Raw genomic sequence first — 15,771 nt, 5'->3', positions numbered from 1 at the left:
TGAGGGAAGTCTTTGTGGTATGAGCACGTCTATTGGTGCATGCTTCAAAGTAGCCCCAGGCCCAAAAGTCCATTGAATTAAGATCAGGCTGCTGGGAGGCCACATTTCCTTAGGAACGTGAGTAACTGCAGGATCCAAATTCGCCAAACTATCAAGCTACCCTTATACACGGAGGATCTTATTTGGTCCACAGTTGAGCTAGAATGACGTTCTTTACCTTTTTGGAATTGGCATGAAGTTTCAGCTAGGGTTGTTTTTATTGTTTTATTGTTTTTAAGTTCAATATGGTTCCCTGAAGTCAAGAACCGAGAAATTTTCACGGTTTTTGACGTTTTTTACATCTCAAAATCTGCCCCGTTTCACTTTGCTGGAGTACTACGGCCAAGCCATTTCAGATAGAGAGCTCTAGTCTTTTCTAGTGTCTTACTTATGCATCTAACAGTATCCCAACAAGTTACAAAACTCTACATCACCTACAGATGGGCTGAGGTCAGATTTAGTAGGCCCTAGTCGAGAATCCAGTTTAAGCCACCGGCGCATTTGGAATCTGCCTTGTTGGACATATGCGCGGCCAGCTCGTTGTACACGTCCATATTCGTCCAAAGATTTTATTGTGCTAAAAGGTCATTACCTAAGCTTTTTATAGTGTGGTCAAACGTCCTGATTGGTCAAAGAGTTTTGGCGCTATGGCCGTTTAAAGTTTGTCCGGTCTTATTTGCCCCACCCTGTATATCATACAACCGTTTGGCAGCTAGTAGCTTTCAAATTTAATAGATTTTTGAAGATAATCATTCCCAACAACATTCTACCGTGAACTGAACTAAATCCTTTTTTAATTGAGGGGAAAAAAACAATATCAAATTAGGAAATTTTAATAGAATTAATATAATATAAATGCAATAAAGTTTATTTGTTTACATATAGATAATTCAAAGACATATAGGTACATAAAAATATATATGAAAATATAAAATATAATAAAATAGTTTTTTAGTCACTATTCCTTCGACCAACACTTGATTTTTCTTTTATCCTAATATCAACCAAACTCACATGTGTATCTTTAGTTTTATGTCCGTGGCTTAATTCATTTCCACCTTCTAGAGAGCCAATATCATTAATAATGCCCGATTTTGTCTCGGATAGATCAAAACTTCCCTTGTCACTATTGCCGATGCCACTAGAAGAGCTAGTTGTGGATTTTAATGATCTCAAATCATCAGACAAATCTGTATCCACAATTCCCTCCTTTCTTTGCTCCTCATCCAAAATGGCGTCGATAGAATTGGCGGGCTTTTTAGTGCTCAGTCTGACGTCATCACCACTGTCGTTGTAACTGTCCGAGTGTTGCTGATGGAACAGAATATCGTTGTGAATTACGCCGCTAGGCGGCGCATTTTCATTGCTTTCGTAGGCGGGATTCTCGTGGCCGTAATCGGGCTCGGGAATGTAGCAGGGCGGCGATAATTGAGCCAGCGGCGAGGGAGATTTCTCACTGAAGGATGTGAATAAGTCTCCGCCGCCCGGCGGTGGTTGCTTGCGACGATCAGAATCCCGCCGTTTTTCGCCGCGCACTGGTAGTCTGAAAAAGAAATACAATCAGAATATTATCATTTCATAAAAAGGCTAAGATTAATTGATTACCTGCTAAAAATACTATTTAACATATTTTCGTTATTTTTGAAAATAAATTTATAATGTAGATATTTAATTATTTAAATATGAAGTTTTTTTGCATTACAAGTTGTTCCATGTACAGACAATTTTAAGAATTTAATAATTAAGAAAATTGACTTACGAGTGCCCCTCAATTTTCTCTAACTTATATTCTTGTCTTCCTTTTGAGGGACCAAATATTTTTGTCTTCATAGCACCATAGGATCTAAAATAATGTCACATTATCAGGGATCTAAAGGGATGAATCAATGGCTGATTAATTGATTTAAATCCCCATTGATGATACACAAAATTACCCCTTTAAAATTTTTGAAAAATCTCTTAAGTTGTTAAACCAAAGAATAAGAAAGCGTCATTAAAATTTTTTGGGGCCTAATGTAATAAACAGCCCAATGCCCCCTCCCTACCTGGAAATTTTTTCTATACCTGATTGCCAAAATTGTTAAAAGCCAGCAGAAAATACCCATTAGGACTCCACCAATCATTGCTGGCACCACCATATATAATCTCATACCAACCTAAACATATATGGATTGATGAATAGACATTTAAATCGAATATAACAATAGGAAAAAATACCTACCCCTTGAAATAAATTGAAAAAGGGGAAAGGGGAAGTTTTTTTCTGCCTAACCAATGTGGGGGGCCATAACTCTGCGGGCCACCCTTTACCTGACCTTACCTAACCAAAGAAAACGAGAAACACATTAAGAAACTACCTAACCCCCTCACCCTTATTTCAAAATAAGGTGTGGGGGGGGGGGGGAAGGAAGGGCTAGAAACCTTGAAGAGAATAGCCTAAAAAAAGGAGGCTTACCTGTTCAAGAAAGGCAACTTTCGCGTCCCAGGATCTTGGCATACTAGTTAATCCATTTGACTAAAAATATTACAAACTTAGTCAAGACTTACATTCATTTGATTAAATAGAAGCTTCACTAATAAAATTGTAAATAATCATCCCAGGAATAAAAAATAGTAGAAAATTGGATAGTATCATATAAAACAAATAGGACAAAATACATAAAAGCAAGGCTTTAAAAACAAGACGGTGGGATAGACACTTATAGATTGTCAGCACTTAATATGCAGATTAACATAAAAGTCTAAACAAAATGGTATGAAAATTTCTTGCAAACTGTGTAAATATAGGACATACTTATTATGCCTTGATTTTAAAGATGCTTTTAAAATTTACCTAATCTACATAAGAATTAAAAAAATAACATGATAATATTATCATACTTATAAATATTGAAAAAAGCTCAAAGTCACCATGGTTAAAGTCGATATTTAATATTACTCTTTCTAAATTGTACATATCTAATAAATGAATCATTATGCAAACTTTGAAAAAGACAGGAAAAATAGAACAAGTCAAAATAAAAATAAAAACCTGCAAGCCGGAATAATTGAAGGGGATTTTGATGGTTCCATCTTCATAATCATACTCATAATATTCCTGAAAACAAAACAAGGATCAAAATATCCATAAGTAGCCAGGCACAAAAAATCCATGGATGGAGAAACAGAAAAAGTGAGTCAAAGAGCTGTTAAAATGACAAAACAATCAAAAAATAAGGTTTTAAGTCATTTGAAGCATGAACAACAGAAAGACGGACTTATGGGGTATTCCTATCCAGTTTTTGTTTAGGAATAAATGATGAGCTATCGCTCCATCATCTATTCCCTCGGGCAAAAAATATTCATTCCTAAACAAAAAACGGGATAGGAATATCATTCTCATTTAAACAAAACTCATTTTTATGCTAAAATGTGGTTTAATTTTGGTTTTTAATTTTTATTTTTTTCCCGATGTAGTCATTTTTTTCCCAGAGGTAATTATGCTTTCTTTTAGTAATTAATAAAAATTCAAAAATCTTCAAAAAAACTTTTAAATCTTCAATAAAAATTCAAAAATCTTCTAAAAATATTTTCTCAGATTTTCATATAAATATGACTGTATAGACATGGGAACTTCAGTCGTGCAAGAACTGAGAATCTGTTCACCGGTTGCCATGCTCGGGGGAAAAAATGACTACCTCAGGGATAAAAATGATACCAGGGAAAAAAATGACTACCTCAGGGAAAAAAATGACTACCTCGGGGGAAAAAAATGACTATCTCGGGGAGAAAAAAAGAATATTTACATCCACTATTTAAGAGGTCGTTTATGTGAGAATGTATATTGTATAGAATAGATAGGAATAAGCCAAAGGCATTTTTAATGAAAATTAAAGCTCTCTATCTCGAATAACAAATGAGAAAACTGAGACCCTACTAAAACGAAATCTATTCAATTATCTATTTTAGGGTATTTTTACACAAGTCCCGGAATAGTATTCAAGGAACGTTTTTTTTGGATTAATGTTTTGTGTGGTGGTTTTAGGCTATGTTTTTACTCTCCTTCCCCAATAAACTAGAGCCCATTTGCGAGTTTCTACACTACTCAAACTTAAAAAGAATACCAAGTTTCAAATTAATAAGACGTTTCTAACTTACCTCATCTGGAAGAATATCCTTTGATTGTGACTCTTCTATCATTTTTGCTAGTCTTTCTCCCCCTGCCACTAAAATCATAATTATCATAGAAAAGAAACAGAATGTCTGTCTGTCTGTAAGTTGACCGATGTAATGCTCCTTTAAATTGCAATTATTTATAGGTCCAGGGAATATTAATAACTAGTTTTGGGGAGGGTAACCCCCACTCTATAAAAGTTCCTTTAAAATTAGAAAGGAAAATGGGTTTTTAAAATGTTTTAAGGGGTAATGTAATGTATTTAAAAAAATTTGATAAAGTAAAATGAGTGGTTTCAAATGTTTTAAGATGGGTAAACACCCCCTTACCCCCCACCCTTGGACGTCTATGTCGACAAATATTATCAGAGCGTAGCTACATTAGAAGAAAACTAAGTACTTACTGTAATCATCCTGGCCGTTTCCAAAATCCAAAATGTCCGCGTAATCCGCATAATCATTGTTCACGCGTTTTGCGCTTTGCCCTCTGTCGCCGAGGTCTAAAACATCTGCATAATCGCTGTAATCATTTTCTGGTTCCCTAAAAACAAAAAATAAAATTATACTTTAATCAAGGACTTCCAAGCTGTCTATTTTTTTTGGGGGTGGAGGGGTTAGATGAGTGAGGATTTACAGACGTTCGGAAGGGGGTTAATAAAATGTATTTCCAAAAATTAATTTAAGAGTGCCTATTTTATGTGAGGGGCGGGGGGGGGGGGGGAAGACAACCCTTTATACTTCCCCCCACCCCCCTTTGAACGTAATTGACTTAAATTTTGCATATAATTGTCAGAGATAGAGAAACATTTTATTTTGAAGAAAATTATTTGTCAGAGAGGGAGGCATAGACGTCCAAGTGGTGGAAAGGGCGGGTTGTTTTGTCCCCCGCCCCCCCTCTCCCCATAAACACTTGGACGTCTTTGGAGGGAGGACACATTAAAATGTAAATTACATGAGTACAAAATGTTTTTTAACCTCTTATATAATCTTATTCGTTGGCTCAAACACTTAAAAATACCCCCTCCTTCCTTTCAATATTTAAATGCAACAGGAAATTTTTTAAAAATATGAAAAAAGAGGGAAAGTTAATTTAATGTTGATTGTCCTACCTCTGTATCCCATACAAATATTAAGGTGCGACAACATGAAGACAGTTAGTTAGTTTATCATAACCACACAGGGACAGGTCACTTCATTCCCGCCCCATCTAAATTTTAGTTTGCAAAAGAAAAAGAAAAAGTTTTTTTTGGAGAGGGAAATTTTTTCTAAGTTTACATCTACGAAATAGTTAAAAACCCTATAAACAGGACCTATGAGAAGCTAACCATTCCTAATACTTTTATTCATAGAAAGTAGGGAGGGCCGACTCCCCCCCCCCTTCTCGACTCTCTCCAGCGCGAAATCGCTAGTATTTAATAAAATATCTGAGCTGGATCTTTAAATCATTTCAATGGTGCGCCAAATCGGGGTGCGTCGAATTTCAGCCAATCACAGCGCGGTATTTCGTAAAATGCTGTGCTCTCATTGGTAGAAAGTTGGCTCACCCCGATTTGGCGCACCATTGAAATGATTTAAAGATCCAGCTCAGAATAACTGTCCTCAAATGTGATCAGAGATGGATTTAATAACATAGTTATCAATTAAGTGTTTCTTTAAGAATATTAATCAAAAGTAGCGAAACTTCAAATGTGTACATTTATTTGTTAAAAACAAAGTTTTTCTATGATTATGGTCTGACCGTCCTTCAGGTCGTAACTGTTAGCTCTGTTCAATAATTTAGGTAATTTAGAATTATCCTATCGATTTCAAACTTTGGATGATGCTTCGTGTGACATTTAGGTACGATTTCTAAAGCGTAGCAACTTTATAATCGTTACAAAAATAAAACATTTAAAACGTGCAGATTTTTAAAAACTTTTTAACAATAATTTTATAAATGTATTTTCAATTTATATTCAGCTTATTATGTTTTAACTTTTTATTCTACCGTTTGATTGATTTCAGAGTTTCGCTTTTATGGATGTTGTCATCCTTAGTATACTGCAGACGCAATTTGAACTGAATGGTTGTATGACATGAACATAATGCTTATGAAACAAGATTATATTACATCATTAGAATATGAACAATACTGTAATTTTTCTCACACAACAGAGATATTTATTTACAGATTTTATTTGATTAGTTTAAAATTTTCGTAAGCGATCATATACTCGCCAAAAATTTGCGGGTTAAATCCCCCTCCCCCTCCTTCCATACTTAAAAATTTGTAAAATGTTGAAAAATAGGCGGGGGGGGGGGGGAAGGGGGTGAGATATTTACATCCTGTCCTATTTATATTCTTATCAACCATTGCACTTTAAATTATGAAATACATCTAAATTGCAGAATGTTAGTGCCTGTCCTAGTACAACCATGCATAAAGAAACACACCCGCAAACCAATAGGAAAAAGGATTCTTAAATAATAAACAATGGACAAACATATCAATTAATGATAAAAGTACAAATACCTTCATTGGAAATCTATGCCTCCTACTTATAAAAAGAAGACAGACATACATACGGACATTTTGTTCTAAGCTTTGCTTTTGAGTTAAGTAATAGAAATGTATTTTACATAAAAGGTTAATGGCATAACATCACAGATAAACTGACAGATTAAAGTAAAGAAAAGGGTGTTGTCAATGTCAAACAAAATGTAAAAGCTATATTCCATAATTTATTCTAAAACTAAGACAAAACTGGGTATACTAAATGCTATGATGTTTTATCCCATCAAATAATTATATCTATTGAATGATAACACTGAGAAAAATATATAATAATAAGATTATTATCAGAATGATACCTTAACTGTAAAATAAATATTTAAACAATCATTCTTACTATAGAGCACAGTCACTCTCTAACTTTTTAAGATTGGAATTTGTTTTTCTACTGCTTGTTTCTTTTTTATTAAATAAAAACATTGGTTCAACCCACTTATTTATGTCAGAAATTAATTATCAATATCTCATTATGTGGAGTTTAATACTAAAATAAATATTTCAGGATTTTCAACAATTGATGACTAATACACCGGTTTTCCAAAATGCATTATTATTAAAATTTTAATGGATCATGGCTCATTTAAAAGGGTATAGTTCTTTTCGTGGAAACGCCTCTTAAGGGGCGTTTTGCCGCATTTTCATAGTAGATTTTCTCCTATTTCTATCCCCAGCGGGGGGGCTCTAACCTAACTTAACATAACCTAACCTAAAATAACCTATCAAAAGCTACTGTGAAAATACGATGAAACGCCCCTTAAGAGGAGTTGTCACGAAAGGGAATATACCACATTACTTCAAATGGAGCTAGCTTCCAAACAAACGGAACCTTTAATTAGTTTTCCCCAACGTGTATTGATGTTCTTGTTTAACTACTGTGTAAATTACATTGTTCATAATAATCCTGTTTTTATAATCATTAATTATATAACAATAGTTAGTTATATAACAGGAACAATCTTGAACAGAGCTGGATCTTTAAATCATATAGTGGTGCGCCAGATCAGGGCGCGCCAGAAATGGTCCAGATCGGCGCACCTTATATCAATCTTTAAATCAAAATGGCATAGGCGAACCGGCGCACCCAGTGGCGCGGCAGTTACACTCATTTAGTGTTTGGCCCACCTCAGCTCCAGATCACCTCTGGCTCACCCCTATCCGGCTCACCACTAATATGATTTAAAGATCCAGCTCAGGATTTGATTTTGATTGTATTTTAATTCGGATTTTAAAATCCTGATCAATTTTCAGTTAATGCCGTGCCTGTTGGACAATATTCTGGTGTTTTACTTAAGTTAGGTTAGGTTATGTTGAGTATATGTTAGCCCCGCAGGGTTTGAGCCACCCACAGGGATTAAGCAAAACTACAACAACAATATCTTCCTTCTATTTTCAATTTACTTGTAGGGGAATTTTTGTCGTTAATGTAGGTTGCTAATATAGTCCTAAGATATTTGGATGGGGTAAAGTCGTAAAGGGGGAAATAATGGGGTTACTTTCTATTAGCCAGCTGGGAGAAAGCAAGAATCTCTCACATTATACAAATATTTAAAATCAATTTTTTTAGGCGTACTTCACGTAAGTCACAGGATGGTTTTAGGCTATTTCATATTTAGGTAGAAGTTTTGGGTGGTTTTAAGCTATTTAAAGTTGAAGTTTTTACCTTTCTTGTGCATCTAAATTCTCCTCATCATTTTCTGTAAAACCATCAGCCGAAACATCAGAACCATCAGATGTTAAGCTCATTTCATCAACAGAACTATCAATAGTATTTTCAAAATCACTATCTTTAACGATGGCAAAGTTATCGTTGGAATCACTTACATCTGTGCTTTTAACGTTTTCATTTACTGAATCATCACTAAAAATATCAGAAATAAGTTCAGATTCACTTGCAGATTCTAGGTAATCTTCGCCATCAGCGGATTTTTCACCATCAAATTCGGCGGATTTTTCACTGTCTTTTTCGGCGGATTTTTCACTATCGAATCTGTCGGTTGGTCTGTCATTAATTTCACCAGTAATGTGTTGAGAAAGTGCTTGCGCCAGTCTCTCGTTCAGGTACGGTAGTTCAGTCTGAAATAAATAAAAATAATTAATTTCCCGTCCAAGCTTTTTATGAAATTCTCCTTTTTTTGGAGGGGGGGGGGGGGGTATTTGATAAGTTTAGCTTTGTAATATTAGTTAAACCAAAAGTTTTTGTCTGTATGTTAAGATCCCGCTAACAACTAAACTGAAATATAGAAATAGAAAATAGTTACTAAATCACTTTGTATCATAGACTGCTTTCCGCGGATATTACAATGAAATATTATAAGATTAAAACCATTTTTTAGTAGCCAAAAGTGGCCGAAGGTCTGAACTAAAAAATTATTTATATTTTACTATTCGTAATTGTCTTTATTACGACTTTATACATGATTGTTCGTTATGGCTAAGAACCGATTCTAATCCACCGCATATTAATCGGATTGAAAGCCATACTGGAAATATAACTATTGTAACATATTTGATGTCAGCTGTTTGCATTTATTGAAATCAAGTTCTGAACTGACCAAGCAACTAGAGAGACGTCAAAGTAAAGTGAATACGCGTAATGGATATATATATAAATGGATATATTGACAGGGAAATATTTGCATCCAATTTAGCTAGCTTCCTAACATTATCCTTTATTGGTCAGTGCGTTCATCCAGTAGGAGGGGGGGGGGGGGTGATGGGATAAAAGGGTTTGGTTATTTTAGCCAGCATTTTTTTTATTGAAATGCATGAAAATCTGGTGCAACATCCAAGTAATAATATGTCGATTATAAGCGTTCCACTTAAAAAAAAAAGAGGGTTCCTGCACGGACAAGGGAAAGCAATAGGAAAACAAGAACAATGAGTAGTACAGCAATGTCAAGAAAATAATGATAAACTTTAATACAATGGTGTGCATGGCGATTTCCCAATTTTAATTTAGGGGGGTTGTCTACAACCCTCAATAGCACGCCACTGCTTGAATACATAACAAAATGTCTTTTGGTATGTTGTTGTTCATTAAATGAGAATTTTAGTTTTTAATAACAAATCCGTCAAAGTCAAATAAAAAAATTTCTAAATCTTTATTCCTTTCCCTGTATTTTATTTTTATTAGTAACACAGTTTCTTTAATCCATGATTGGGGGGGGGGGGGGGCTGTGAGGGCGGTTGAAATATACAATCTAGTTTAATAGCACATTCTTAGTCGAGTTCTTATGATAAGGTATTTTTTTTTTATAAAATAGCGAGAATATTGATATGATAATGGATTTAAGATAAATGTGGATACATTGACCGTGGAAAATTATTAGTCAATTTAGAATGATAATACCTAAATTATTGGCCAATTCGTTCATCCAGAAGGAAGAAAGGGGGTAAGGGTAGTATATTTTAGCCAGCTGCGAGTAATACTGCATCAAAGTACATAAAAAATCTGGTGCAACATCCAAGATAATAACGACCTACCTAACCCATCGGTATGAAATCTAACTTAACAAACCTAATTTGATTTATTTTAATTGGCAAAAATTTTGGTCTTTTTTTTAGCGTAAACAAATAAACACTGATATACGAGCAACAGTAACTCTATCGTGTACGCATTTATGCGTCAATGCAGACAGCTGATGCCTAATCTATTTAATACTTACGCATTTTTGCGTCAGCTGATATGTGCTATCTGTCTATTACATACGCATTTCTGCGTTATACTGAGTTAATACTTGATAATAAACTACATAAAAATTTGAAGACCCTTTAATTGCAGTACGTTTTTAATTGATTATAATATTTTTACACGCTTTTTAAACCGTCAGCAGGTAGGTATAATTTTATGGCATAGTGAGTAATATTGAAACTTACACCTTAAAGGAAGCCTGCAAGAAATACCACGCTTTAACTGCTGAAAGACTGCCACAAGTAGACCAAATACCCCAAATTTGAAGCCTTCATCTTCTATAACAAAAAAGTTCTAGGCATTTTAAAATGACATTTTATATACAATGAAAATTTTGAAAGAATTGCAGTGCTAATGTTAGAAATTTTGAAATTAAACTACGTGGCCTAGAAACAAAATTATAAGCTTATTTTTGTCATAAATTTAGGCAACCAGTAACTAATTATATTTTTACGATAAAAATACCCATTTTTATATTCAAAATCAGTAAAAAAAATTAAGTTTAACTTGCGTTGTACCGATTGTACTGTAGCCAATCAGAAGGTTGAATCAGCTAAACAACCAATCACAGCTGAGCTTGTCTTAGTTTCCCCCTTTGTTTCCGTTTGATTTTCGTTTAAAAATGCAATTTAAATCGAATTTTTTTCATGGATTTTGACTATGAGATGTGGTGTTTTTATTGTAAAAATGTAATCAGTTACCTGCAATCTAAGTTTCTGACAAAGATAAAGTCATAATTTTGTGTCTAGGCGACGTAATTTAATATTGTTTTTTTCTTTTATAAGCATTGTAAATCTTTCAAAATTTCATTGTACATAAAATGCTATTTTGCCTAGAACTTTTTTGTTATTGAAGCTGAAGGCTTTAAATTTCGGGTATTGGGTCTACTTGTGGCAGTCTTTCAGCAGTTAAAGCGTGGTATTTCTTGCAGGCGTCCTTTAAAGACAACTTATTGCCTTGTGGCGTTTTCCCTAAAAATGCCAGGCGTTCATGAATCCCCCCCCCCCCTGTTAAAAAATTGAAATTATAGGAAGGGGGCTTTGCCCTTTATGTTCCAATGCAATGGAGGACCCTAACCCTGCAGGACTTCTCTTTCACCCAATATAACGAAAAATTACATCTCCCATATTTTCAATTTAATTAAAATAAAGGAGGGGAGGGGGGAGGGTTGACTATGCGGTCTTTGTGCATTTTTGGGATTTGTTATTCTTGTTTAAATTATCAGGAACAACAATTTATGAATGTGGTGAATAATTCTCACAATAATACATACAATTTTGAATATATTTATTGATTTTTCAAAAGTTTTTTTTTACTGTAAATAAAAGATATTGACTTGACTACATCTAATAGCAGCTGGTAAAGTAGTAAGTTTTTTTGTATGTCAGTTAAGATCACCCGACTGGATCTCTGTGACCATCACGACAATGGACCGTTAATTATGTTGGTACCCAAAGTCATTTGTTGACTTTTAAAACTTTGGGAACTTACATTAAATCTTGATTTGGTTGATTCCAAACTAGCAGAGTCCAAACTTTTCCACCAATAATTTTGATCTACAAAAGGGGTTATTTGTCATCATTGAGTATGTACATCAATTTATCCTCCATTGTCCTATCCCTTTAGATTTAGCCCCCTTTAGGAGGACATCAATGTCTTGATAGAATTTGGAGATACAAACGAACAATAAGCAAACATCGGTATACATATTTTTTAGAACAAGTTCTCAGCTATACTGAAAAATCATGTACAGTATCGAATTTTAGACAATTTTCCACGAATATCACAATAAAAATAGTAAAATTAACAATAGTTTCGTTAGCATGAGATTCCGGCCCCTCGGGTTTTAAACTAGTTTTAATCATATAATTTTTAATTTTAATATCCACGGAAAGCTGTTTAAAATGCGATGTGATAATTAACTATTCTCTTAAACTAATTTGCCTTTATGGTCTACACCGAAAAACACAATTTTCCATAAAATCATTCTTACAAGTTTGGCAGGTTTTAAGCTGTTTTTAGAAGAATTTGAAAAAAATCAATTAATTTTCAAAAATTCATTCTACCGTTGAGTTCCATAAAAGTTGCGCATCAATAGAGTTATTCACATAAACTTTTTTTAGTAGTAAAGCTACTCTATAATTCACTTTGTCAGTCCATCAGTAATGCTATAAGGAAAATGTGATTTTCATGGTTGCTATAATGCTGATTCTTTTGTGAAGATATCCCTTACCAAAAAGCAGCCTGTCAGCCTGTCGTAACGGTCATGCTATAATAGGCGTTGATGTTTATTTTTTTTAACTGTCGTGATTTTATATAATTTCAAAGTCTCTCTCTCTCTCTGTACATCTCTCTGTACACTGAACATCTGCCCTATAGCTAACTTTGTGCGTTTATCCATCTATAATTTCTTTGTGCTTCGTTACTTATGGTATTAGTCATCCTTGTTTTTCATATGCAAATTATTTAAACTTAATTAAAATGTTGAATTTATTTTGTAAGTAGCAAAACTAACAGGGATCTAAAGGGATAAGACAATGACCGATAATTTATGTAAATCCCTAATGATGAGAAACTAAATTACTCCTTCTGTAGTGGTTGCACCGTTGGATACCAAATGAACCAACCAATGAAAATTCAATACAAGTCCATTGCTATAATACGTCAAAATCCATTTGAATAGAAAAGAGATATTGTTTAGACTTGCAAAAAAGGTAAACAAAAGGGGGGGGGGGGGGTTTAATGGCACTTAGAATTCGAATTTCTATCTGAATTTTTTCATGAGTAATCCTTGGTAGGTCTATTTTCCCTAAATCGAACAAAAAATTGGAAAAGTAGCGGCTAACGGCTGGCGGTGCATTAGTTTAGCCATTTGTTGGGTATTTTCAAGCGAAATCCATCACGAAACCTCTCTCCACATAATGCTCTTTTCCGATCCAAAACGTTTTCAAACGGTTCTAGCCGGTAGTTGCTGGTACTAGAAATCTAAAAAATGTTTTTTTGTATCATTTCACATGATTTAAAGCAAAAATATGTTTCAAAAAATTGATTTCTACGTAATTTATGACAAATTTGCACTAAAAATAGCCAAAAAAACGGCTAAACGGCTGAGCCGTTAGCCGTTACTTTTTCAACTTTTTTTTTCGATTTAGGGAAAATAGACCTACCAAGGATTACTCATGCAAAATTTCAGATCAAAATTCGAATTTTACGTGCCATTTATACATTGATTACGAGATGGTTGCATTAAAAACCCCCCCTTATTTAAACTTAATTAAAATGTTGAATTTATTTTGTAAGTAGCAAAACTAACAGGGATCTAAAGGGATAAGACAATGGCCGATAAATTTATGTAAATCCCCAATGATGAGAAACTAAATTACTTCTTCTGTAGTGTTTGCACCGTTGGATACCAAATGAACCAACCAATGAAAATTCAATACAAGTCCATAGCTATAATACCTTTTACTTTTTTGCCAGTCAAAATCCATTTAAATAGAAAATAAATATTGTTTTGACTTGCGAAAAAGGTAAACAAAATTATATATCTCTAAACTATCGGGCGTGCTTTAATTTCTCTTTAAACAAGGATGACAACATCCATAAAAGCGAAGCTCTGAAATGGAAGGACAAACGAACATTAACACTTGTATAGTGTCCGAACTGAATAATCAGAATATAAATGTATAAGAGTCAAACCAAAATTGCAAGTAAATTTGTTGAAAAACTGCTGGATACAGGATAATGTTTATGGACATACTTATATTATTAGAACTTGATTATAGAGTTGCTTCGCTTATAATATTGTTCTTTGTTGTTCCAGGAATCAATATACCAAAAATCAGATCAAACGGATAATTAGATCACATAAAAATTTGTTGTTAAAAAAGTAAAAAAATCAACATGTTTAAAATGGACATACGGACATTCTGGTAATGATTATAGAGTTGCTATGCTTTCTAAATCGTACCTAACTACTAAAGGATTCACCATACAAAGTTTGAAATCGATAGGACAATTCTAACATGCCTAAATTAACGAAAAAAGCTATCCGTTACGGACGGACGTACGGACGGACCGACCCTAATTATAGAAAAGCTTCGCTTTTAAAAACCTGGCCTTAGCGTAAAACTAAAGGTCCTGGGAAAGCTAAAACTATTTTGTGGAAGGGTACCCCCACCCTCCTTAGAGGCCTCTAGTGATAAGAAGATCATATATCAAATAGGAAGAAACATTATGAAACAATATGAATAATTCAACAACAAAATAAAATAAACATTGCGTAATTAAAATAAGCAAACATTTTTGGCAATATCACTTTGAAATTGCATTTGACCACACAAAATAAACCACCTAGGTTTTGATTTTAAGGTACTTTTTTATGGGAAAGGTAAAAATGCATACAAAACTTTACAAAGATTGAGAGAGGGGGATGAGAGTGCGTTTCAAGCAAGTTATGGGTAAACCCGACGCTTTTCTATAATTAGGGCAGGTCTGTGCCTCCTTAACGTGTAGCTCTTATCGTTAATTACACTTATATAAGTTTTAGAAAGCGAAGAAATTGTATTATTCTGTATTATTCCGTGGGTTCAATTAAAGTATTTTATTTTATTTAAAATGATTTATATGAAAACAAGGTACAATGAAAACCAAATAATCCCTGTAATAAAGTTTTAAATATGTTAGTTTTCTGCTAATTAAGTTTTGACACTCTACTACAAGTGTTAATGTTCGTTTGTCCCACCGATTGATTTTAGAGCTTCACTTTCATGGATGTTGTCATCCTCCTTTGAGAACATTTTGTAACATCAAATAGAATCCGTTATTCTATTTATAACTTCAATACAGGGAAATATGGGATTAGTTATTTCTAAATTTTCAGTAATTTATTTAAAGGAATAAGTTATGTTTTTAACATAACTGAGCTGGATCTTTAAATCATTTCAATGGTGCGCGGGGTGATTTAGCGCACCATTATTATGATTTAAACATCCAGCTCAGGTAATTCTTTTTATTGAAGGAAGGGACATAGGGCTGTTTATCACACTGGTCCCCAATGTTTTATAATGTTTTTTTTTTATTTGTGGTCCTAACAACTTACTGAATTTTTATTAGTTGGTACTTCAAATTTAGCGTCTACTTTCCAAACATTTTAGTCTCTAATTGTAATCTACAGAAGGGTTAGCTTTATGTATCTTCATTGGGGATGTACATCAATTTATCGACCATTGTGTTATCCCATTAGATCCCTAAATTCTTTCTAGTGTCGAGTTTTTTTTTTTAATAACAAAAGATTAATGAATAAGAACAAAATTAAATAACATACGAAAATAGTTCT

General features: G+C 33.7%; 1 protein-coding gene across 1 annotated transcript in view; it reads right to left on the bottom strand.

Moving 5' to 3' along the window:
• Positions 1–891: 891 nt before the first annotated feature.
• The window catches only part of LOC145332756 (uncharacterized), a 36,063-nt gene continuing 21,183 nt past the window's right edge, over positions 892–15,771 (bottom strand). The window contains exons 3-10 of the mRNA XM_080177809.1: positions 8,403–8,815; positions 4,596–4,732; positions 4,177–4,244; positions 3,071–3,136; positions 2,495–2,554; positions 2,104–2,195; positions 1,799–1,882; positions 892–1,582 (exon numbers count right to left, since the gene is read on the bottom strand). Of these exons, the coding sequence (XP_080033935.1) occupies positions 991–1,582; positions 1,799–1,882; positions 2,104–2,195; positions 2,495–2,554; positions 3,071–3,136; positions 4,177–4,244; positions 4,596–4,732; positions 8,403–8,815 (1,512 nt within the window). The 3' untranslated portion in view covers positions 892–990. The remainder of the gene's footprint in view (positions 1,583–1,798; positions 1,883–2,103; positions 2,196–2,494; positions 2,555–3,070; positions 3,137–4,176; positions 4,245–4,595; positions 4,733–8,402; positions 8,816–15,771) is intronic.

Source organism: Acartia tonsa, chromosome 11, assembly GCF_053477335.1.
Source record: "Acartia tonsa isolate MP-2025a chromosome 11, ASM5347733v1, whole genome shotgun sequence".
Lineage (NCBI taxonomy): Eukaryota > Metazoa > Arthropoda > Copepoda > Calanoida > Acartiidae > Acartia > Acartia tonsa.
The sequence above is the reverse complement of the archived record's forward strand: the minus strand, read 5'-3'. Positions and strand labels throughout refer to the sequence as shown.